Source organism: Aspergillus affinis (assembly GCF_023601865.1).
Source record: "Aspergillus affinis strain CMG 70 chromosome Unknown NODE_15_length_407527_cov_87_040692, whole genome shotgun sequence".
Taxonomy (NCBI): Eukaryota; Fungi; Ascomycota; class Eurotiomycetes; order Eurotiales; family Aspergillaceae; genus Aspergillus; species Aspergillus affinis.
The window spans coordinates 262,175-286,570 of record NW_026515796.1 but is presented as its reverse complement, the minus strand read 5'-3'; the positions used below and the strand labels follow the sequence as shown (position 1 = coordinate 286,570).

The 24,396-nt window shown below is 50.2% G+C and overlaps 9 protein-coding genes across 9 annotated transcripts; 4 read left to right on the top strand and 5 right to left on the bottom strand.

The window, feature by feature from the left end:
• Nucleotides 1-2,039: 2,039 nt before the first annotated feature.
• KD926_002753 (uncharacterized protein) lies at nt 2,040-3,759 on the bottom strand (the record flags this gene model as incomplete). The annotated part of the gene is made up of 3 exons (XM_053097221.1): nt 2,040-2,150; nt 2,210-2,515; nt 3,013-3,759. The coding sequence occupies 3 exons, from the start codon at nt 3,757-3,759 to the stop codon at nt 2,040-2,042; spliced, it is 1,164 nt and encodes a 387-aa protein (XP_052958843.1).
• A 3,894-nt stretch (nt 3,760-7,653) lies between these two features.
• KD926_002752 (uncharacterized protein) lies at nt 7,654-8,847 on the top strand (the record flags this gene model as incomplete). Its single annotated transcript, XM_053097220.1, has 1 exon — nt 7,654-8,847. The coding sequence occupies one exon, from the start codon at nt 7,654-7,656 to the stop codon at nt 8,845-8,847; it is 1,194 nt and encodes a 397-aa protein (XP_052958842.1).
• A 398-nt stretch (nt 8,848-9,245) lies between these two features.
• Nucleotides 9,246-10,934, bottom strand: KD926_002751 (F-box protein; the record flags this gene model as incomplete). The annotated part of the gene is made up of 2 exons (XM_053097219.1): nt 9,246-10,671; nt 10,726-10,934. The coding sequence occupies 2 exons, from the start codon at nt 10,932-10,934 to the stop codon at nt 9,246-9,248; spliced, it is 1,635 nt and encodes a 544-aa protein (XP_052958841.1).
• Nucleotides 10,935-11,406: 472 nt separating this feature from the next.
• Nucleotides 11,407-11,877, top strand: KD926_002750 (uncharacterized protein; the record flags this gene model as incomplete). Its single annotated transcript, XM_053097218.1, has 1 exon — nt 11,407-11,877. One exon carries the CDS (start codon nt 11,407-11,409, stop codon nt 11,875-11,877), a length of 471 nt encoding a protein of 156 aa, XP_052958840.1.
• Nucleotides 11,878-11,943: 66 nt separating this feature from the next.
• On the bottom strand, nt 11,944-13,626 carry KD926_002749 (uncharacterized protein; the record flags this gene model as incomplete). The annotated part of the gene is made up of 1 exon (XM_053097217.1): nt 11,944-13,626. One exon carries the CDS (start codon nt 13,624-13,626, stop codon nt 11,944-11,946), a length of 1,683 nt encoding a protein of 560 aa, XP_052958839.1.
• A 215-nt stretch (nt 13,627-13,841) lies between these two features.
• Nucleotides 13,842-14,633, bottom strand: KD926_002748 (tafazzin; the record flags this gene model as incomplete). Its single annotated transcript, XM_053097216.1, has 1 exon — nt 13,842-14,633. One exon carries the CDS (start codon nt 14,631-14,633, stop codon nt 13,842-13,844), a length of 792 nt encoding a protein of 263 aa, XP_052958838.1.
• An 871-nt stretch (nt 14,634-15,504) lies between these two features.
• On the top strand, nt 15,505-16,037 carry KD926_002747 (mitochondrial 54S ribosomal protein mL60; the record flags this gene model as incomplete). The annotated part of the gene is made up of 3 exons (XM_053097215.1): nt 15,505-15,548; nt 15,669-15,898; nt 15,985-16,037. The coding sequence occupies 3 exons, from the start codon at nt 15,505-15,507 to the stop codon at nt 16,035-16,037; spliced, it is 327 nt and encodes a 108-aa protein (XP_052958837.1).
• A 501-nt stretch (nt 16,038-16,538) lies between these two features.
• On the bottom strand, nt 16,539-18,758 carry KD926_002746 (uncharacterized protein; the record flags this gene model as incomplete). The annotated part of the gene is made up of 1 exon (XM_053097214.1): nt 16,539-18,758. One exon carries the CDS (start codon nt 18,756-18,758, stop codon nt 16,539-16,541), a length of 2,220 nt encoding a protein of 739 aa, XP_052958836.1.
• Nucleotides 18,759-19,979: 1,221 nt separating this feature from the next.
• Nucleotides 19,980-21,666, top strand: KD926_002745 (cytochrome P450; the record flags this gene model as incomplete). Its single annotated transcript, XM_053097213.1, has 4 exons — nt 19,980-20,045; nt 20,118-21,218; nt 21,278-21,453; nt 21,510-21,666. 4 exons carry the CDS (start codon nt 19,980-19,982, stop codon nt 21,664-21,666), a joined length of 1,500 nt encoding a protein of 499 aa, XP_052958835.1.
• Nucleotides 21,667-24,396: the final 2,730 nt, after the last annotated feature.

Sequence of the window (24,396 nt, the reverse complement as noted above, 5' to 3'; positions counted from 1 at the left end):
TAAATCTCTGCATGCTCAGGGCAATCTACGCTGATTTTTAACATTTATAATGCTCCCAGTGCTGCATCCTCGATCAGGCCTGGCAGGGCCGTACAGAAATTGATTAAATTTCTTGACTCTTACTTTATCCAACCAATCTTACTAGCAGGTAACTTTAATCTATTACACAATAGATGGCAGCCCTCGCTCCAGCGAGGTCCCTCTATCTCAGCCGAGCCAGTATCCGAATGGCTCGATAGATTTAGACTAATATTTATCTCCGAGATAGATACCCCTACACATGACAAAGGCAATATCCTCGCTCCTAGATAGCCTTTCCTTACCATGGGAAAATTCCTTGACTACGAGCTATAAACAAACTTGTCTTTTACCAAGCTCCTTTGTAGACCGTCACAATCCTAAGGCCCAATAAAGGTTAAAGTTCAGTACCTTAGACTTTTCCTGCTTTCGCAGCCTCTTGGTCCTGAACACAAGCAACCTTCTAACTATTACAAAGACAAAAGAAGAACTACATTGCTTTGCGAGTAAGATTACTTTAGTTGTCTACAATGCGTACGAAGCCTCAGCACTCAGATCCCGACCTCAAGGGGGAGGCCAACCTTAGTGGAATCTAGAATGCAAGGAAGCACTCCAAAAATATTGCATAAATTACCTTTGCACCAGATAAATATGAGCTGATACACTTCTCGCGACGCACAGCTGATCAAGACCCTAACAGCACACTATCAGTGGCAGCAGGACCTGTCACAATCTCAGAGAATATAACACGCCCGTATCTACGCTGGCTAGGAATCCTCTTCGACAAGAAGCTCAGCTTTAAATATCATATTAAAGAAATGATTTCGAAAGCTATAATAGTTGCGAATACACTACGTTCCCTTGGAAATATAGTGCGCGGAGTCAACCCTTACTTTACACAACAAGCTATTAAGACCTGCGTATTCCGCAGTCTATTATGGTGCGGAAACCTAGTGGCCAAGCCGTTTACGCCCTGGCCCCCCATACGAGGATAATCTCAAACAAAGTCCAGGGCCACCTTGATAAGATAACCTGGGTGATACTAGCCGGGGCCAGAGCGATTCTCCCAGTTTACCGTACGACCTCAATCCCTGCACCTTATCGGGAGCCAGGGCTTCTGCCAGCAGATATTAAGCTAGACTATATAGTTGCCACTATCACAGTCCGTTTCCGCCGCCTTAACCCCTATCACCCTCTCCGCAGGAGGGCAGAAGGAGCAACCTAAACAGGCCTTCAAACTAGCCGCTTTGCACGTCGCGTGCAGCGTGCTAGCCCTCCCTGAGTCAGAACAACTGAATCCACTGCAAAATATCCCCTAGCTCCCACAAGATGCACGCGAAGCAGTTAAACAGCGAATCAGAGCCCCTGCAGGCATATCTAAGAAGCAGGCAGCTGATAGATTTCAAAAATTTTATGCCTCTCTTCTACAGACTGATATAAAGGTCTTCCCAGATGGTTCGAAACTAGAAATCAGGATGGCAGGCGGTAGATATGCTCTATATTAATCTAAAAAGCTGTTTTAATAGTCCTCTTTCTCCCTGGGACCAAACAAAGAGGTCTTTGATGCTGAAGCTGAAGCAGCCCTAGTGGAAATTAAAGCAATCCTTAAACTAGACACTGCTCGCTTTGCCATTAACCTCTGGGTCTGTCTAGATAACCTGGAGGTGGCCACACGCCTCCTTTCACCCTTCGCGGGCTTATCTCAAGGGGTCTTCGAATCCTTCCAAACCCTAGCCCAGACCTAGCTGGCACGGGAGAGATTCTCGTATATTAATGGCGGCTCTGTGCGAGTCTGCTGGATCCCTGGTCATACACAAATACCCGAGAATGAGGCAGCTGATCAAGCTGCAAAGAAGGGTGCTGCCATAGATCTTCCCCCTTCAAGTAAGCACTCATACGCCTCGCTAAGGCGGCGGGCTAAGACAGATGTCATGACTGTTCTTCAAAAATACTGGCAGTCCACGGCCCCTCAATCCTATCAAGATCTCTGGATTACCAATTTCCCTAGATGCCCTGCAGAGCTAAAGCTCCCAAGGCCGCTTCTGGCACGGATCCTGGCTGCTCATACGGGCCATGGAGACTTTGCTCAAGGCCCAGACCGACGAAGGTCCCGAAGCGTTCGCAATAGCCGGCTATGGTCCGAAGCAGCCTGTCCACGGTTCGAATAGTTTCTACCCGTGTAGAATCTTACCCCCAAACGAACCGTGTTACTGCGGCGTCTCACCCGATCATCAGCAATTGCCCATTGCCCGGCCTGAAGCTGGGCAATGGTCTCGTCAACGGCCCGGTCAACCCGGCGAAAATAGCGATCTGACGGCACGGGAACATCGAAGATGAAGTAGGTGTAATGATTGGGGCGTTCTCTCCAGTACCCGTCGGGGTGCTTCGTGAGTGAGCCATTGAAACGCCTGGTCCTGTTCCACAGGTACCTGCCATATTCATCCCAATAAAAAGACCCCATGCGATATTGCTCGTGATAAACGGGGTTATCATGATTCTGGTCATAATATGTCGTAGTCATAGTAGCGAATTGTCTAGATTGAGATCCTGAACCATGAGGCCGAGTATGGGCAACTCGACATGGTCTACGCCAATTTTAAGCCAGCCGCGTTTGCCATAACTTGTATCTCAAGGATTCTACCGGTTGCAGTGGATCACAGACGAGTTCTACCATCCAAGCTGTTTCCCGGGGCATCCCATTGTATAGGGTTTATTCCGGTTCACAGCAGAGTTGAACCGGTAAAGCTTCAATGATTCACCAGGGGCGGGAACTGATAATGATCATGATGGTTTGACCGTTGAGTGGAGTACTGAATGGATTCTTGCCATGTTGATCTTCCGGGTAGACATTTCAGATACAATCACAATTGCAATTTTCAAGGATCCTCCTCGTACGAATTCCATAACGTTCCTGCTACCATGCTATTTGACCTCCGCGTATAGCCCCAACGCATCATGCAACTGCCCAAAAAGGCCTCCGTGCCAACTGCTTACCTCGTGCCATTCGCTGGCTGGCAGGCTCGCGTGCATCATGCGCAGCCACGCACCGACGATCAAGTCCGCATAGCTGGCTCTCGCTCCGAGTAGGAAGGGTCCGGTTGGGTCTCTCCCAAATAGCCTCGCCAGGCCGCCTAGCATATTCCGGAACGAATCCTTGACCTTGTCTCGGTCGGCACCAGCCAAGGTAAAGTCCTCCCAACACGTAACGCCCGCGCGACGGACAAACTCAGCCTTTGTGAGCTCCGCGGTGGCCGGGTCGAAAGGAAAGTCTTGCAGTGCGAGCTGTACGTGTGCGGTGAAGGCCGCGTCAACGTTCATATTGAACCGGGCGTATTCGGGAAATCTGGACTGGTCACAGTCGGAGAGCGGTATCAGAAGGGCAGAGTCGTGGGCAAAGTCATAGTCCAGGGTCTGAGGGGGGAAAAGATCGCCGGCGCCCGAGTTCGGATATGTGGTCTGCAGGTAAACGGCGATGTCGAAGGAGTCGCCGACGCGCGAGTCGGTAGCGGGATCCTCGACGATCGGCAGGGTGAAGAAGTCGGTGCCGTCGGCAAATTTGCGACAGGGCGGAACCTTCAGAGTGCTGCGAACTTGAGCGATGTCGGGTAGGCCCACCCATGAGGTCGAGTATGCAAGACCTTTGAAGTTGAGGGCCAGTCGGGCCTTCCACGGGTTGGGGGAGCAGCAGCTCTTCTCCACGGGGGGGCGCGTGGCGATGTCATACAGGCGCAGGATGGACATGGCGAGGGATGTAAATAAGAGAAGGATCTTGGACTGGACGGGGGCTTCTCCAGCAATTTAAATAGTTAGGTATATTTTTTTTTGGCTGCAGTTCACCGCCTAAGCATGTGTCCCGCCGTCCCCTGCTGGGGCAAAGGCCGCCAGGGGGTAAGCCCTGGGCGTCGCTAACTAGTTCTAGTTCTAGTTCTATGTACAAACAAGGGACTTTAGCGCATTAAATAGCTGCTGCAGTCAAGAAGGAGAGCCTGTGGATCAGGCAGAAGTTAATGCCAGCTGCAGAGGTCCTCTTAAACTCCATGACCTATCCTACCACCTCTATCTCTTTTTTTTTTTTTTTTTTTGGTATCTCAGTCTAGCTGAGGGAGTGGATGCCGTATGCATATATCCTCAAAGAAAAGAGTTTCTGATAGCCACGCAGCCAGCTCGGTTGCACCTAATCCCCGTATGCACCCCTGACGAGATATTTTTCTGGGTCGTCTTCTCTGTCCACGGCTATAGTAGTACAAGAAAATGCGTAACTATAATGCTTAAGGTACTGAAAGCCCTCCTGAGTCGGATTATCCCCAAACAAACCTCACCCGGCAGGCTAGACCGTTGATATTGCTATTAGTAGTTTGCATTCCGTTCTATTTAATATAACAAACGGAGCTATAATTAAGAACTCTCAAATTCATGTCAGGACTCTAATGTAATAGTTATCCCTTCTAGTATCCTGTCCTATTGGTAGGCCAACTTTCTCATCTTGCGGGATGCTATGTCCAAGAATGAGCCGTATTTCTTAACATGCGCCTCATGTCCAGCGCCTTTTGAGGAAAAGCACTCTAGGAACCCTGAAGCATCTTTAAGCGGATTTACTATTCAAATATGCCGAATCATCACTCTAGAGTATGATGAAGGTCTTATAGAGCATCTGATTGGTTTGAGATTTTTGTCTTGATTCCCAATTTCAACTTTGATACAAGAATGAAACTGTAGGAAACTGAAATTAATACTGTGATATGAATTCAAGACAGGCAAATATGGCTGTTCTGGAACTTGGAACCACTTTATATAAAAGGCCTAATCCCGCATACCTACCTAGCTTTCTATTGCGTGATCTGCAATGCACTAATCACAACCCTAATCATCCTACGAAAGGTAATCTACCGAATATAAGATTTGGTAAATTATTCTATCATGTATACTCTATACAGTGAGTTTATCGTATCTTTCCATCCTATCTCAATCACTTATTAGGCTATGTACAGATTTTAGTAGGCATTAAGTAAACTTTGTGCTAAGTGTTCCTAAGCTGTGGCAGCTTTGGCTCGGCCTCCACAGGGGGTCTATATACATGGTATTATCAAATGGTCAGTTCAGTCTACTGGGAATCGATTTCGTTGTCTCACCAAGGTAACGCCTATTCTAGTCCCTTCAAAACACGAGCAAGCGCACCATCCTCAAAAGTTCCTACACTATGCGGTTGTCTGGCAGTGCCAAGACAGAATGCCAGGGAAAATCGCACATATTGTTTGCTATAGCAACAGGTTGGGTTAATATTTCCCCCATTTGGCGAGGCTGATGCGGGGTCTGTGAGGCTGATGGCGCGCAATTTAAGGGGGTGCCTTGGAGACCCCATTACCTTCCATTTTATGATCTGCCTCTCCATCCAGCATCTAATACCACTTTTATCGATAGAGTGCTTCTCAAGAAATGCGTTGTACATTCGCCGCTCGGGTTCTCCTCCGATTCTTCATCTTACTGTCAGCTTTATTGGCTGCAACCCAGGCTCAAACATGTTATCTCACAAACGGGAAGTAGGCAGACTCGAGTTTTCAGCCATGCTTCCCTAAACCAGGATGAAAGTTTCTGCTGCTCCATTGCAAAAGATAATGAAGTACCCAACGAAATATGTTTAACTGGAGGGGTTTGTTATGTTCAAGATCCATATTACAGGGGCCTTTTGAGACAAGAAGCCTGTACCGACTCGACATGGAAAAGTAGTCAATGCCCTAGTCTCAGCCACACAGGTTAATTCAACCTGGTGATAGACATTTGCAATGGATTTAGAAGGCTTGCAGCTGATGTTTGATCCTGCCCACCTTGGCTTAACACACAGCCTCCGATGCTACACTATATATTTTACCCTGTCCAGTCCAGGGTCGTGGGTTCTGGTGCACCAGTAACGGGACTGACTGCTGCCGCAATGCTGCTAGACTGGATATGGGACAAATGGTGAACGTGACCGTCACATCGTTATCGGGATCAATCTCCTCCTCCCCATCTGCCACCTTATCCGACGGCTCGGAACCTTCAGAATCAGCCACATGCACTTCAGAGATCAACTTTTCGAACCCTAAGAGGACTACAGCTGTCGCAGCTGGTGTAGGGGCCGAGCTGGGCACATGTCTCTTAATTGCATTGATTACAATACTCATGCAATACCAAGAATATGCAAAATAAGGATGTGATGATCAATGGGCAGAGCTCGACAGACGTACAGCCATATGAATCTTGTCTAATTGATTCTGAGACAAGGAGAACGGCTTTCCCTGTCGAGTTGGGGCTGCAGGATACAAGGGTCTATGAGGCTGCAGGGAATCACACATAAGCATAGCGAATATATTATCGTCTTTTGACGCTGTCAATGAATGATGATGAGACTGCAGGCAGGAAGGGATGCGTCAGCTCTTGCGACCTCTATTGTTACTCCAACGGGGAGCAGATCCTGGCATTGGGGATGGAGAATCTACACCAATTTCTTTGGTGATGGACTTTAAAGTCAACTCAAGGGAGGTAGTAAAATCGCTGCTTGTGGCCAGTTACAATTCTAATATGAAAGATCTATATGGTCGGATTGAACTAATAGAAGCTATCATTGCGTGATGTAGGCAAGTGTGTGAGTACCTTATATAAGAAACCGACTCATGCTCATGAGGCAGCAAAATATTTAGGTCCCACGCCCCTAACAGAGGTCATTTCGAGGAACAAGCGATAGTATATTCACCTTTGGGTGGTCACCCCGTGGGAGAGAAGATAACTTTGAAGACGCATTTCATTCTGGTACCAAGGGAGTGTCCATCAGGACGGTGGAGGGTTCTGATTAAGGTGTGTTTTGTGATGTTTGCGAAGCACTTAGTCTGCGTGAAACTGCCCAGAGACCACGCCTCATCCAAAGGACCGATAATGAGCGGACTCGCTCACATGCATCCAAGGGCCGAGTCCTTCCAATCATTCTATCCCAAACTAATGCTCACTCGTGGTCTGTACGGTGTATGCACATGCTGGATTTGTCGCAATTTAACCTTCAAGACCCGTTCCATCCAGCACAGCCTCGATCAAAGCGAAAAAAAATACGACAAGATATCCAATGATGTCTCTGCTGGTCCCATTCTAAGGGGCCGAATGTGAAAATCTCTCATTCCGAGGGCACCCAGTAGGCTCGCAGCGAACTCAGGGCCTTGTTAGCGCAAGAAATATTATCGCTTAGACCATGAGTTGAATCACATCTGCACCATGTGGGGAAAGATCCTGAGGATCTCCAGTCAGGCCCCTGATTCTCGTCGCAAGGTTCGTGTTAGGGAGCTTTGTGGCAGCTAACGGCCCCCAGATCCTACGCGAACTAGTCAACTAGTCAAGGGTGTCAGTCATGGTCTACGGGGGCCAATTTGCCTTTGCATGCGATGGAATTTGAGCTTGTATGATCTCAAATGAAGCGAGTAGGGTATAAATACAACTGTCTTTCTGTATAGTAGAAGTTCCTTTCCCAGAGCAGTCATTCTTTGCAATCAGTCACCCATTTCTTTTCCTTTCCTTCGTTATTTTCTATCACTCACTTCAGTCCCTCATTCAGCCTGAATTTATACTATAATATTGTTTTCCATTAGTTTTCTGCTGGCATAGGGTGTCGCCAAGATGATTCCCAAAGTTTGCTATCTGTTCTTTTACTTCTTCCTGAGCCTTGTCGTCGGCTCTCCGGTTGCTCTCCAGGAACGCACGGATCTGCCATCCCTGGGAATCAAGAAGCAGACCATTCAATCCGGAACTAAAAACCCCTGGACCGCGTTTGGTTCCTATCTGACCTTTGATAAAAATGCCGAGATCGAGAACTCGCACCTCGTCGGCATCGCGAAAGCGGCCTACAACGAGATGTATGCCATGGAGGCCGACAAGAAGAAACTTCCCAACGTCATGACTGCCATCAAGGTGGATAACGAGGTCTTCCTGTCCTCGAACATGAAGGGTGGCGGCGGCGTCTACATCTACAACATGCAGGAACAACCTCTCCAGAACAAGGACCAGGACGAATCCGTCGTGGAGGACGGATACGGCGCATTCACCGACGTGCTAGAGAAAAACGCGCGCGATGTCAAGGACGCCCTGGACGCGCTGCGCACCAAATCGCGTGAGCTCGAAAACAACAAGCCCCAGACACAGCAGCCTTCTCGCACCAGCACCGGCAACGGCAAGGGCAACGGCAAGGGCAGCCAGAACAGCCAAAGTAATTCCTCGAAAACCCCGAACCAGGCGTCCCAGGACCTGAAGAAAGATCGCCAGACTACCTTCCAGCACAAGAACGACGCCAACTGCGGCGAGGTCATGGCCTCCATCCGCTACCGCATGAAGCACACAAATGAGGTGCTCAGGAACAGAACGCCCCAGCCTACCATCGTCGCCTGGAGTGTTATGGAGAAGAACGGCAAGGAGGTTGCCGCCATCAGAGAGCCCTGCGAGAAGCTCCGCACTCTGGACGGCGACAACGCATGCGGACTCAGCTGGGGATGCGGTGCATTTACCGGTCCCCAGGGTATGAACTTCAATGTGGTCCCCGTCAACACGAAGCCTATCGATGTGACCGACCAGGCCTTTCCCCAGTTCCAGTCCGGACAGGCCGATCTGCCGTCTCCCACAATCAAGAAGCAGACCACCAGACCAAACAACAACAACGGCGGCAAAAACAACAACAACAACAACAACAACAACAACAACAACAACAACAACAATGGTCAGCCTGGGCCCTCTACTCAGCAGCCCAAGAAACCCGCTACTCAGCAACCTGACACCAAGAAAGATCCCAAAAAAGATCCCAAGAAAGGAAAGAAGAACTAAGGAGCATCATCGGAGCATCACGCTAAGCTGTAGAGATAGGAGAGTTGGCAGTCGGGTTCAGTGTATGGTGTAAAATCCTGTTTGATTTGTAGTTATATCAATTCAGAACAGTCTATCGATTGGCCGTGGGAGGCTGATCTGCTATCTAATTGAGATCAGCACAAAATCTAAAGGCTCATATTTTAGATTCTCTCAGACTTATGTTTCGATTTGTAGATTCCAATTCTCCCAATTCCGCGGTTCAAGCATGGCCTCATACCAGCTGACAGGACTCGGCTAGTGTTGGTGTGCATGGCGTGAATTCTTTAACCAAATCTGACCCGTATAAGCTTGCTCTAAACGCTGACCCAAGAAAAGAAAAAGGGGGTAAAAGATAAGATAGGAATGATTGGCTGATCTCAACCCGAAGAAGGATCCAAAGCCCACAAGCCTGAACCGAGATCATCCACCACAATATGTAATTCAATGTTGAAGTTTTCAGCCATTTTTCGCAAGCGTTCTTCCGAGTCGCGTCTATAATGAGTATAATTCTGATTCCAGAGACGCAGCGTGATGCTCTTCAAGGATGGCGTATAAGCCTTCCACTTCCCATTTTGGAGAAAGGATTCAAGCAACAAAATTGCCCGATCTTCCGTCCATTCAAAATCGTAGAAGCCCTCTAGATCGTCTCGCAAGCATAAATGAGAGAGAGACTTGGGCAAAAGGGGACCAAGTTGGATTGAGTCGTCCCAGTACCATCCTAGGAGGATGGCCAACGGGATCTCGGCCGATTGAAGGTTCGTAAAGCCGGTAAAAAACTGGTGAAATGGGCCGAAGGCCCCATCATCCGCCTCGTTCCACTCGCGATCGCCGAGGGTAGAGGGATAATATTCCACTCCTAGCGAGAGCTTCTCCAACGTCGGACTAACAGCCTCCAATGCCTGCGCAAAGGTAGGAGCGTCCTGCAAAATGGGCTCACCTCTCCACGCAAAGGCAAGTGCCACATGAAGACTTTTTAGATTCGACGTCCGCGAAAGAAGGTAAAGCATATGATGTTCTGTAGCAGTGCTTCTCGCTATAACGAGAGTCTCCAGGTTGCTTAGATCTAGATCTGGCTTGGCTTCCTCGAGGCCCTTCAGATCCCGCAGCCATATGTTCAGGTAACAGAGGGAAGGCAGGCAGAACCAGCCCATAAACTGGTTCGGGTTGTAAGGAGGATATCCGTCGGGCACTTCGTCGTCATCGGGCCGCTCGGTCTCCGCGAGAGGGACATTTGCACCGTACTCGACCGTTTCAAGCTGATCGAACGTTGAAAACACTCCATTGGGGTGCAGTAAGGCATGTTTCAGCATGATACCTGGATATCCGTCCCACCAGACGAACGAATAATCCAGGCGCAGCGACTTGAGGTTTCGCAGCTGCGAGAGAAACACGGTGGCTAACGCGTAGATGTTTCCTCCGTGAATGGCCAAATGCCATTCATCGACATTTCGAAGACCGGCTCGTCGCACCAAATCCATCGCCTGGTCCGGCACGTCCTTGAATTCGTGCCGCTCATTTTCCCAGTCTGTGGCCGGGTCCACGTCTTCCCACGGGTAATTGGACGCCATCATGCTTACATGCTGGATGTCTGATGCGTATTCGGGGTTCTCGAAGATGATCTGCAGCAATTGCAACACCTGCCGTCGCGGTCGGTTGGTCCAATCCATTCTGACGTCCCGCAATGCAAACGGCATGGATGACGCCTGCAGGGCGTTGCAGCTGGTCGATAGCGACAAGGCATCATCCAAGCTGAGATGGTCCAGGATATTCGCCAAGCAGTCCTGGGGCAGCTGGGAAAAGGGACTAGACATGGTGGAGTATTAGCAGGACATCGAGCCAGCATCGAGCTTATCTTACCCATTACGTTGTGGTGGTGGGCGACTGGCATCCATCGTGACCGGCCGCACTGACAGTGGACGGGTCAAGATAAACGAAGATAGTGATGATAATACTGATGATGATGATGATCCCTTGACAGAAGGCCGAGAAGTTTTCCGGGCGACACCCCAAGTGCCACTAGTCGTGGGGCCAAATTGTGGGCCACGTAGAACACGAGGGCGGATCATCAAGGAGATGAGGGTAGAGAAGAAAGGAGGAAAGAGTTTCGGGGCGATATTATACTGATTTAGTACCTATCAGGTCAGATTTACCTAATTCTAACACCGCCGCACTAATTCCTGACACAGCGCCAACTGTAGTTAGTTACCTAACTACTCCCATTGATCTCATCTACAGTTCGTCCCCTCCCTCTGTCGAGCCCAGGGCCTCTATCCAAGTCGACACTTGGCTGTTATATTCATACGGGTAGGCGAAAGCTGTAGTAAACCCGTCAACTTTACGGGGTAGTCCCGTCACCATGAACTGTCTCTCGACTGTCTGGGAACAAACCCTTGGCCGCTTCCTTCCTATCCCCGTCGAAAGTCTCTCTTGGTATCGTCGACGATATATGATCATGGACGAAGAAGACTCACATTGGGTCTCATGCGACGTGGACCCTCCTCTACCGACGACTGAACGGACCGAGTTCGGCACCCGAGGATGCCGTATCTACGGCTACCCCTCAACTGGAGGGGTTCTCGCAAAACTCGCCGACCCTCTCGACATGCTTTTCCTATCGCTCCCCCGCTCTCTGGAGTGAAGCGCTCCCCCAGTGCCGAGGAAGAAGACCGGTTCTATGATCTCCTGCGACGGACTGGTGCAAAGTGGTGGCCGAGTAGGGATGATCAGATGGAGGCGGAGTTGGGAACGAGGGAGTTGACGGAGGAAGAAAAAAAGGTGGTGGTGTTTAGTTGGCCGACGGATGTAGTGGGTGTGTGGGTGTTGAGGTTTGTGAGTAAATGGGACTGGCCTGATGATTTTGGGAGACTGAGGCTGGCGATGAATATGGAGAAGATCCAGATTATGAGACAATATGGCGCCACGTTTGTTGAAGATGTCATCCGGGTGGAGGAACTTTATCCAGGGCATCACGAGAACGATCAAGATATCTCGACTCATTCATGCATGTGACGCATCAACTTATCATTTTTATCTAGCTAACGGTCGAATTGCGATCACATTTTTATTGTATAACTATCAGGGAAGAAACTGTAAGCAATCGGCGCCAATAAGCGTCTTGAGAACAGCCTCATCAAGTCCTTCGAGCCCAAAGGAGAACTGCGCCCATTTGCCTTTACCCTCTCTTCGAACCCGTTGCACACGCTGCTGCACCTCCTTCGCCCTTTGTAAGATCTCTCGGAACCGCTCGATTTCTTTGCTCCGCCGATATTTGATCCGCTCCAGTTCGACATCCCAAGGTAGATCGGTCTCTTCGGAGCCATCTCGCACCGGGGAATGAATGGATGTGGCCAGTGACCGGGAGGATGAATAGGCTGGAAGCAGCTCGCTATCATCAATTGGCGGAAGCCAGCCAGGTCCCAACCGAACGAACTCAATATTCCGCCACGATCCATTCCACTCCGGGCCCGAGGTATATGTCTCGCCATTTGGTCCGATACTATTGCAGTTCAGAGCATCAAGCCAGTCCCCACAGCCCTCTAGGTCGATCCACTTCAGACAGTAAGTTGCGCGTGCGAGTCTCCGAAGCACCCCTGCGGCCTCAGCCCAGTCATCATCCGCGGTGTGTGAGAAAGTCCATGCCCTGGCGGTCGGGGCCATGGCGTTTGGCGTAACGGCCGGGACTGGCCAGTAGGCCAATGATAGATGAGTGAGGGTTGATAGACGCGATAAGAGGTTGATGAGCGAGTTCCAATTTGCAGCAGTTGGATGTGCGAGGGAGAGATAACGTAGATTGTGGAAGCGGGGCCCTTGACTGAGTGTCTGCGGAAGAGGCGCACTGTGATCGGCGCTGGTGGGCTTGTCACCGTCCTCGTCAGCCTCGGCATCCCAAGAAGAAGGAACGAGTTCCTGCTTGTGTTGTGCGGGGGTTGACCCTCGCGACGCTACCAGCTCATGGGAAAGTTGGTTGACACTAATCCACCGTCCGATGGCACTGCCCAAATCAAGCCGTACAACCTCCGATTCATGCCGAAGCCGGTCGAATCCATCCTCTTCATCCTGGCTATCCAACTGCTGTTTCTCAAACAGTGGACGTAGGCCTTGCATTACCCCCGCTATCGCCTGGTCTCGCGCATAGATGCCTATGTAACTCAGCAGGAGCATTTTAATATGACTCGGTAACGTGTCCAAAAATTGTCCATCATAATGTACATGCCACACCCAGTGGGAAGCCATCGACTTGAGCACCGTGTGTAGGAGGGTGTGTCGTTCAGGCATAGTTTTGCCCGGCAGACGATCTAGACGATAGATGATTCTTTCCGTTTGTGAATTCCCCAGACCCGCGGCCTCATTGTCTTCGGAATTATCCCCGGCAGCGTTCCCCAGAAGCCAGCTTTCCGGCGGTGGAGGGCCAGCCGTTCTTCTCGACGGTCGCCCGCCGATTCCAACGCGCCGAGCACCCGGACGAGGTCGAGGAGGGGGGATTTCTGGTAGCTCTAGTAGGTTTCGCAGGGACGGATGCACGGAACGAGAAGCAATCTGCCTGAACGGGCTTTCCTGTCCATCTTCAGCAGTCCGGGGGGACACTTGAGTGCGACGAAGGTGGTTGATCAGATCGTTGACGGAGGATGACTCGGCGTTAGATGACGCCTGGGACGGTCGAAAACGATCATTGCTACCGCGAGGGCCGGACGACGCTAAGGTATGATGGGCAGTGCTGGCAGGTTTTGAAAATGAGTGGTTGTGATGCTTTTTGGGCATCGAGGATGGTGTGAAGAGGAGAAAGAATTGGGAGCAGGCGGAGGTCGGCGGGTCGGACAGTAATAAAGGCGAGTTTTAGCCCCCGCCACCAGTAACTAATAAGCGGATCAATGAGTCACTGAACTGACACGGTTGGATGGTCTGTGTACAAAATGGGTCGGCCTATGGCTAGATAATAATAATATACAGTAATTTTTTCAGTCGGAGTTCTGCCGTTATACATCCCGCACCCAGGAGTCGTCCTTCATCTTGCCTTCCCGCTTGGGACCTTCCTGGATCCAAGTTTCCACCAGGCCTTCCTTGGGATCCTCATCGGAGAGTCCTCTCGAGCGTCTGACGTCTAGCACGAGATCTCGCACTTTCTTCGTCACCTCCTTGCGCAGCTCGACGGCTTCCTTTCCGTATAATAACTCATCGCTCAGGACCCCAATCGGTTGATCGCGGGTGTCGGGAGCGGCCAATTCAGCCTTTTCTTTCAATTCCTGCCATCGCTTCCTCGATTCCCCAAATATAGCGTCGGTGTCGACCTTCTTGCCGAATGTCACGCTGACCTCTTTTCCTGGCCGCGGGAGAAAACGCGGAAATTCGCGACTCTCGTGCATGACCTGATCGAACCCCTCTAACCAAATCGGTACGACGTCCGGACATTCGCTGGCCTCCAGGATGAGTCGAGCGACTCCCCATTTGAAATAGCGCATCGTCTTGTTCGGCGCCTGGTGAATCTTGCCCTCGGGGAAAATGTGAAACCAGGAGTACGAGTTGCAGGCGTAAGCGGATGGCGCGAGGTGGGAATCATGGCCGTCCGTGGTATACGCCGTGGGAAGATCAGAAAAAGGATCGACGCAGACGTTTTGTATGCTCCAGTGCTGGCGTTCGGGGATCGCAGGGTGCGGTTCGACGGGGAAGGGGCCCTTGGACAGTAGTCGGATGGCCTGTGTGACGGCGGGCTGCGCGAGGCCACCGTAGGGGGAGTGGGCGAGTCGGTGCGTAGGGAGGACCTGGCCCATGGTGAAGAACAATGCTAGTGGTCTTCCGACAGCCAATGATCAGCCCCAGTCATACCACGCGCGAACCAAGGGAAGAGAGGGCGAATATACCGAGTCTGATAACAGATGTCATGACTTCCAAATCCCCAACGCTTGGTTTGGTTTTGTAGCCCAAAGTTATATCGCAATGGAAGAAACCCCCACATGAGCGGGTCGTCCATACTGCTCGAGTCAGCGACCACGGTCAATGCACTCTCTTGCGTCGCAGGTAATAGGGTCGCCCTGAGTTGGAAGTAAGGCATATCGCATGTACGTACACGCTGGTGTGATTTGAAACTATAGACGACGATTCACGGTCAGCTCCTATCCCTGTGCTTCACAAGAACTGGGCCATACCTGTCAGCAACCCCCTCGTCCGTTGCGACGGATCCTGCCGAGAATCTAATACCTCCAAAAACGAATCCAACCCGTGGACCTCGGGACGACTGCACATGTAGAGAAACGAGCGACACAAGCCCGCCACGCCGAAGATGGTCGTGGCGGACATTGCCTTCCAGGGCAGCGAGGGCGACTCCCCCGTTGCGCCGGAATCCGTAGCGCGGGACATGGTTCGATCTATAGGAAATCCATTAAAGTAGACAAAATACGCTAGAAGAAAGCACGCCGCAGCACCTCCGGCAGGGGGAGGGCAAGCAGATTAGCAACCAAAGAATGGACGAGAGACAAGAATGAAAAAGAAATACAATGAAGCACCGACGCGGGAGGGAATTTTGGCCGCGGAGGTGCACGGACCACCGCCGGCTCGACGGGATTTTCTCTTCACTTCGACTCTCCGGACCTCCGCTTCCCTCCCTCTCAGCCTCCCCTCTGCTTCCCCATCTTGTCGCCCACAATGATGTTCAAGCCGTCGTCACCCCTCTTTTCGGGTCTTCTGTGGTATGTCCCTGGTGTCAATGTTCTTCTCCTGACTCCCTCTCGCGCAGCCTGCCGATAGCTACAACAGCTGGCCAGCCGGACTAACAGAACCCGTGCTAATCATCCCTTCACCCGCAACAGGAAGATCCCATGGCGTATCTCCACCCCCCAGAAGGCTCGCCAAAGGAAGCGTTTGCGATCGGTCGATCGCGTGGTCGACACCGTCAGCGCCGCCCTCCAACGAAACGGAGAGACCACTAAGATGGTCGAGCGCTGGTACAAGGAAATGCCGCGTGAGGAGGAAATGCTGCCCAAGGACAAATACACGATCTTCGACAAGAAGGAGAAGAAATACCGCAAGGGCATTCACAGTACGTTCATCTTAGTGTCTAGTCCCTGATGAGACCGATTGATGCAATCTGTTCTTGCGATGGAAACTGACCGATTCTCTACACAGAGCTGCCGAAATGGACCCGAGTCAGCCAGCGGGTGAACCCCCCGGGTTTCTAAGCGACTGCTACGGATGAGAAACCTTCTTTCCTACGGGCGACTACTGGCGAAATCGACCCTGCGAGTAAATATTTGGATTGTTACTGTACGATACACTACACAGCGCATGTTGAACGCATCTCCTATCAAGGAGTGTCTGAAATTCGAAAAGGGATGTAGGCAGGGTTATTGGAGTTTTTTTTTGGCAATAGGGGAAATCGCCCATGATTGCATTTGGTTAATGTGACGTTATCTATAATGTTCATCTTTGAGGCTTTATGCCATATCACAGAGCCTTTTTGCCCCTCAGACGAAAACAGAAACATCAAAAGTAATCTATCCGGTTCGGTCGGGCAACTGCTAAGATAATATGGCGAATTCAATGCGATAGAAGTGGCAAGGGAATGAGCGCGACCTGACGGCGACATGAAATAAGAATATCAGATGCATTACCTGTTCCCAACATGGATTAAATCCCCAGAGCCTGGCTATTTACCGCTGACAGTTTCCAGTTGCGACAGCTCATTGTGGTCCTTGATTCGACTTGAGCGACCGTGAGAAGACATCCGATTGTATCCTTCTAGAATATCGTGCGATGCCATGGCCAATTTCTTTAACTCGGCCCCGGTTAACTCGACCCTCATGGATTGCCTTGTGAATGCGATAGCCCCGACGGACCCTCTGCCAGTCACCGAACGTTTCTTGCCACCCCGCGCCCCCTTCATAGTAGGTCTCTTTCTGCTTTTTTGATGTGCCGAAACCCTGCGGGGGCTTGCGGAGGATCCAACACGCCGGGTCGACATCTCCGTCAGGTGGGTCCTCAGTTGAGCCATCAGGTAATTCGACAACCTTTATGAAATCCTTGAGGCCCATATGCTGCCGGTTTTTGTTCATCGCGATCCTCCAGGAATCTATTCGGGGCTTATGAACGACCTTGCGATGCACTTGCGGATACTTCGGCTTCGCCCCCCAGTCGGGAAGCGGATATGGTACGTTAAATCGTGGGTCGCCTAGTAGTCGTCTCGCTTCGATTGGAACCCGTGATATGGGGTCATAGACAACCCACGTCTTCTTATTCAGCCAGTGATTGGCAAGCATGGCGAAATGAAACGCTCTCCGTCCCGGACTAAGTTGATTAGAAAGCCAGTCAAGGCGTCGATCCAGACCGTCTATCAGTCGGATTTCCCAGTCACTCAAACACCTAATAGGTATCGTTACTTGCGGAAACGTATACCTCTTGGTATTTTCGGAGACTCTTTGCGTGCGCACTGTCTGCAGTCTCTCGCCTGCTTGCTTTTCAGTCTGGGCAGGCCTTTTAACTGGCGCAGAGAGAGCTTGCGACCCCAGACGTTTTGCAGCCTTTTCGTGAAATTTCCAAGGGGCTGTACCGGCCCTTGAGTAACGCGAGGGTTGGGGGCTAGTGAGGATGTGCACGGAGGACCAGCTTCCATCATCGGGGCCATCGTTCTGGGGGTGTATTAACCGAGCTCTTTCTCGAGGATGGGATTTCCGCCCAACGCTGACCCGAAGAAACTCGCTTGACTCAGAAGAAACGCTCATAGCGATCATTCCTTTTGCTCTCCGTACGGATTCCAGGCAAAAGGTTTGCTGAGAGGAGATGCTCCTTAACATTTCTGAACAAGGGCTTCCTGGAGGCGCGGAAAACCTGCCCATGCCGTACCGTACATCGGCTGCTGTTTTGACCTCCATCCGGGCCGACCAAACCTGGTATTTGCGAGAGCGTCGGAGGAATTCGATTGTGTCGGGCATTGCCTTAAGGTGGTTTTTTTCCACACTATTCTGTGAGACTTGTGACCACTCTTTCATCTTCTGCAAGACCAGCTCCGGGGTCAAAAGGCATGGGAGAGACTGCCAATATCTTAGTGACTGCTCGTAGTCGGCGAACATATCCACAGGGCAGTTGCCTCTCATGAATCGAGATCCTTGGTCCAATGAAAGAAAGCGTCTATTCATGTAAGCTGCGGGGGTTTCATCGGCCGGAAGTCTGCTTTGGATTGAGGCACTGCAGCTGAGAATTCTGCGAGCATCGATTTCTAATGTGACTCCGTTTGTTTCCAGCACTATAGATTCCTCGTGGATTGTCGGGGCATTCTCCCTATGTTTCCATCGGGATACACTGTATGATTCTCTGGTTGTTACCCTGGCGGTCTCGCGAGTCGGGAGAGCGCCCGACATCGCGAATGGCACACATGGCCCCGTGTTAGAGAGGGGGGACATGCGCGAACAAGGCCCCCAAATCGTATCGGCTGTGGGGTACTCGTAATCCTCGAAGCAGGCTGGTAGCAATCGCAGCGGTCCTTGTTTCTTGCGGCGGCTTTTCGTTTCCTTCTCCCTTGGGTCCCACCACACCCAGCTGTAGTCATCCTTGGATGATTTCCAGGAGGTCCAATTCCGAATCCAGCGAAAACATCTTTTGAGTCGTGCTTTATTGTGTTCATGCTGCTGCAATGGTATCCAACCATACCATGTCCTCGCATATCGTGAGGCGGTAATGTTTCCTCCTCCGAGGACTCGATCCCTGGTGAAACGCCGAACGAACCTTCCCAGCCTCCAAAACAAGACTGCAAGAAAGAATATACAGATCGTACCTGCAAAGAGCTGCAGAAATACCTTGAGACCGATATACTTTGTGCCCGGTAAGGGGATGTTAGGGAGGACTTCCTGTGGTCGGGGAACAGCAAGAGTGGGATTGTGGGACTGTCGGGCAAAGACGGGTGCCATCTGATGAATGCCAAAAGCTGTGGCCGGATAATAATCATTCTGATAACAATAGGGGCCCTGGAGTGAGCATGCAGGGCCGGTGGGAAGCGGAGTCGAGATGTTGTTGCTGGACTTCCATCCGTACCAGGCAGGCCAGGCCACTCGGCACGTGCGACACTGCCGTTCCTTCCGTCTCTGGTTCATGTCACTCCATCTTCATTCATCATTCTTGCATCGCTCTGTTAACGAGATATGTTATCTCCTCCTGCCCGCTTCGTGGCAGAACAGAGGCCCATGTCAGATGATTGTGCACTGTCATTGGATACCCATCACATTCGCTCTGCTCGCACCCCATTCATTTGGTTTAGTTTGGACACCCATATCGATACCCGTTCTCATTCAAGGCCAGCAGCAGAGTGAGGTATGGTACATTGGCATCGAAGGTTGCACTGTCCGGTACTTGACCCGTGCACGATGGAGACTCTCCTCGACTGACCCCACCTGAAAACTAGTTTTTCGATGATAATCACTCAATCGCATCCAATGAAGTCGTACTTTTGACTTGACATCATTCCGCGTCGCAGAACCGGGGGGCCATGGGGTGGTGTTGGCCCAGCCAGCATCATGTTAACTCATGCTGATAGTAATACTAGTTACCTCCGAGATCGACACAAGTTCTGCTCCATCCCGCTCCTTCGAGGTCTCGTCAACGGTGATCGACCGAGCTAGAGACGCCTCTACCCCTCTCAGTGGTCCAATGTGAAGCCAGGGAAGCTAGTCGATGGAGCGGGAAGTCTCGCAGAATTCCCCGCCATGCTGCATTTAATATGAAATTGAATAATGTCGGCCCACCATGAATCCCTGACCTTCAGAACTTCTGCAAATGATAATTCGTGCCATTCAAATCATCATCTGTCCCGTGATACAACTTCACGCGTACCGGGCGGGGTATGTGTCTCTGAGTAGCCCCGATCATCCAGAAGGTGCATTGGTCTTCATAGTTGTCTCCAAGCCACTTCTATGAAGTGCCTGGGCATTGCATGGGTTTTTGAAGTGCCAAGTAGGAAATTAAACACAATTGCCTCGCACCCAGCTGTCGATATGTCGGTCTTCAGTGGATTAGACTTATGCCAGTGCACGAGACGGAGATATAAAGATCGCCTCTGTACTTGGACTTGAACCCCTCAGGCTTCTCCCCCAAATAACTTGCTTACAAACCGTGGTTCACATTTTGTCATAGTTATGACTTCGATTTCAAACTTGAGCTCTCCAGACCTTGGGTCCCCTTTACTCTGGGTTTCAGTGCTGGTAGGTTCTGATTTATCGCTGATCTCCACAACTTGGTTCTTGCAAAAGTTCTTAACAGAGACACGATAACAGGCTACCACCTTCATAGTGTGGAAAATTATTTTCAATATTTATTTACATCCCCTTAGCAAATATCCCGGTCCTAAATTGGCGGCTATTTCGGATCTTACTCAATCTTACTGGACCTTTACCGGAGTTTTACATTCAAAGCTCAAAGATCTTCACGGCCAGTATGGTGATGTGGTACGCATAGGTCCGAACATGCTCGTGTACCGCAATGCACAGGCATGGAAGGATATCTTCGGCCATCGTAAGTCTGGCGAGGGGTCTTTTCTCAAAGATCAAAATTTCTACCCACCCACGCCAAGCGGTCCTATGCTATTAGCAGCCGACGATGCCAATCATTCAAGACAGAGGCGTCTCTTAGCCCATGCGTTCTCCGATCGCGCCTTAAGAGAGCAGGAACCTATCTTGCAATCATATGTGGACTTGCTTATACAGCAGCTCAATAATTCAGTGGCGTCTAAAGAGACCGTGGACTTGACAAAATGGTTCAATTACATCACTTTCGATATCATTGGTGATCTGGCCTTCGGTGAGCCCTTTGGCTGCCTGAAGAACAAAGGCTACCACTCGTGGGTGACAAGCGTCTTCCAAAACGTGAAGGGCGGCACACTGATGCGGCCCTTTCGGACCCTGTTACCGCCGTCGCTTTTAAGCATTCTTATGCCGGCAAAGCTACTACAAATGCGCCAGAAGCATCATAATCTTAGCAGAGAAAAGGTCCAAGAGCGTTTGAATCGGCAGACCACTCGGCCTGATTTCTGGACCTATGTTCTCAGACACAACGACGAGAAAGGAATGACTGTAAAAGAGATGGAGGCCAACGCAGATCTTCTGATCCTCGCCGGGAGTGAGACCACTGCATCCGTGCTCTCAGGCTGTGTCTACTATCTCTTAAAGAATCCGATCATTTACCAGAAACTGCTTAATGAGATCAGAGGGGCGTTTGAGAAAGATGAAGACATCAATCTTATTTCTATTGGCAAACTCTCTTATATACATGCCGTTCTCGAGGAAAGTCTCCGGATGTATCCTCCTGTCCCCGCCATTGCGCCCAGGCGAGTTCCAGAGGGAGGAGCTTTGATCAATGGAGAGTTTGTTCCGGAGCAAGTAAGGGTGTTTTATTGAGGCAGTTTCTATCGAAATATGTTAACTAATTCGATCTCTAGACGTCTGTATCAATCGCGTGGTACTCGTCACTTCGCTCGAAAACGAATTTCGCTGAGCCAGAATCCTTCCTTCCAGAGCGTTGGCTTCTCGATAACAAGAATCCACGGTTTGCGTCGGACAAGAAGGAGGCCCAACAGCCGTTTTCCTACGGGCCACGGAATTGTCTCGGAAGAAAGTAGGTTTCCCATCTCTCTATCTTGTTACACCTCATGTACTGACGGTTCTATATAGTCTTGCTTATGCTGAAATGCGTCTGATTGCCGCAAAGCTACTGTGGAACTTCGACCTGGCGTTTGAAGAAGAATGTGAGGGATGGGATGATCAAAAGGCTTACAACGTGTGGGAAAAGAAACCATTGAATGTGAAATTGACTCCGGTGCATCAGTGATAGTGTGCAGAAACATGTGTCTATTGCCATTATACTGCTTGTTTCGAGCACTCTTCTTCGCGGCCTACGCTTGGAAGATCTACTTGTCAGTTTTGAATGGACCAACTGGGCAGGTAGCTACGAGACAGCATCGATTTATTGGGTTATTGTTTCAGTCACAGATAAGTCCCCACAGTGGCCGTGGTCCTGTTATTTTGGTGCAGGTGATAATTTATCCCCTGGTTCGATTCGACTCAGAAGAGATGGCAGTTTTGAGTTGTGTCGCCTCACTCTTTCGCCTCACTGTTTTTGACATGCCCTTCTCCCTTATTTTGGCATTCAATCAATTCCCCGATTTTCCGTCAACTACACGCAATTATAGTCAGGTTGAAATTGAATCCATATCATATCCCTGTCCAGAAAGCAATGACCGTAATAGTAAATAATGAGGACCGAGGTGATATCACAAAGCCGACCAATCAAGGGGACACTGTCAACCACGCCAGGGGAAACGAGGCTTTCCTCACGCGAGGGACGTCCAAATCCCATAACGCCACAAAACATGTCGATCGGACTGCGATAACACAAGGTTGGGCTGGTTTTAATTCCTAGCGCCGGGCAATGAGGAATATTCGAGACATGCACTGAAGGTTCTGGGTGCAAGCCACAGCCTTGCCATCAGAAAGCCTGATGTTCTTTTCCCATTCATTATTATCAATCATGGCTTGATCCGTGGCACGGCCCGAGACTGGATACATAGGGAAAGAGAAAGAAAGGAGTCGGGATTAGTATGAAGTCCGGGAATTGGAAATACGAACAAAGAAAGGGTGCAAGAGACAAGGGAAAAAAGCCAAAAATGTTAAAAAAGAAGGAGAGATAGATAAAGAAAGATACCCCTTGAAATAGTAAGCAGAAGAACCAACCGTGACATGGGATGTTTGGCCCCTTCAAATGAAATTCAGGCTTGGCTAGATTCTTCACTGAGTCGTTTCTGCCCAATCCTGAAGACCCAATGTCAGGGCTAGGGCTACAATTGGCATGGTGCGACGAATTTGCTTTTTGTGATTCTGGCGGCCTTGTTAGTCTCTATTTTCCAATTAATCAGCTCGTTCTACGAAATGAGCTGGTGATTTCCTGGATGCTAGGTTTGCGGTTAAGGTCTAGAATGCATAGCTTCGAACGGAACTGAGATCTGGAGCCTGGCTGGTTACACAAAAACCAAACCAGGTCACTAATGCGAGTTTCCAGCTGCAATTGCAACGTTCACGCCATTGAATTTGATTAATCGAAAACCAGGGGAATGTGAAGCCAGTCTATTTAGTCCTGTTTGCAATGAAGAGGCGGCAGATTCTGTCTGATTGGATACTTCGTATACATTTTGTACCGCTATAGGACATCCATGCATCTGGCTGGATTTGACAAGGGTAGACATCTCGATGATGCTAATGGACAGTCAGAATCGGGAAATATGCTCTGCGACAGCTGAATATGGACTTTTCAACTTCTGTTCTGTTCAAGATCCACTCGGTCGATGGACCATATAGCTTGCGCCGAGGAGGCGCCACAATTAAGCCCCATGAATCTGCTGGCAGGACAGATTGGATCAAGAAGAAAGTTCAATTCCCGTCGGTGTTTAGCCTGACCTTTCTCAGCTGGATGGCCGGGTTTGGGAAGTGAAAGGCACTGGCGGCTGGATGTTTTTGCCACAAATTAGATGAAGTGCTGAGTGACTAGGAACTAATCCGCTGGAGCCAGGATGCTCTCCCTCTAACCTGTATTTGGTAAACTTTGCGGATGGACCGGAAGGAAGCAGGACGGACGTGGTGGCACCCAGCTTTGACGAATCTGCATGTCTTGTTAGTTAATATGGATTCTCGGGTTTCACATCGTAACTGCGTTTAGCATGGCTGTAAATGACGGTGTGAATAGGCTAAATTCGTGTTAAATCTATGGACTTCGTTGTAGCCACGGGCAATACTAGGGGTCCGCATGTGGATATTCCACAGATGTTTCGACAATCCTAGGTGCCAATCCAGGGATCCTTCCGCGCCGTCATTCCTGCAACCAAAGATGCATAGCGGATATACAAGCATTAAGCGGTGTATCCATGCCAGATCCGAAGTAATGTGTTTAATTTGGTGACGGGATTAGCAACTAGGTGAATAGTAGAGGCAGGATTCATCAAGTGGAGACGGTGGGTTGAGTCTCAACAAGTCGGATGACAGGGAATGCCAGATTCAGTTGACGCAATGCGATCGTCAATCAACTCCTGTGGCTAACAATCACTTGGACCATGACCATCCCCCGAGAGGGAGAGGAAAAGGAAGTAAGGACAAGACCGAAGGAGACCCTGATAGTTTCACCGCCACAACCGGCACCGTTGACTATTTGCCTCAGCCACTTAGTGTGGCTCGTAGGGCCAATCAGAGGGGGTCCCCATGACCACATACCGAAGCTAGAGTATAGATCCGATCGATCTTGCATTTGCATTGCAGGCAGAAGCAATAGGAAGGTCCGCTGCAAACACAATCAAAATCAAATCAGAATTACCCAGCAGCCCTAGGTACGACATCGCGATTCCAGGAAATTCAGTACCCGCTTTCCAAATACCGGGGCCCACGGCTCCTTGTAGGTAGTACCTACTAGTACGGCGTCCTACCCAATTCGGGATCATCTTGGGATAGTAGACACGATCCAAAGTCAAAATGGAAAGATCGGTGTGGTTTTCTCACGCTGTCGGCTTATCTCCTT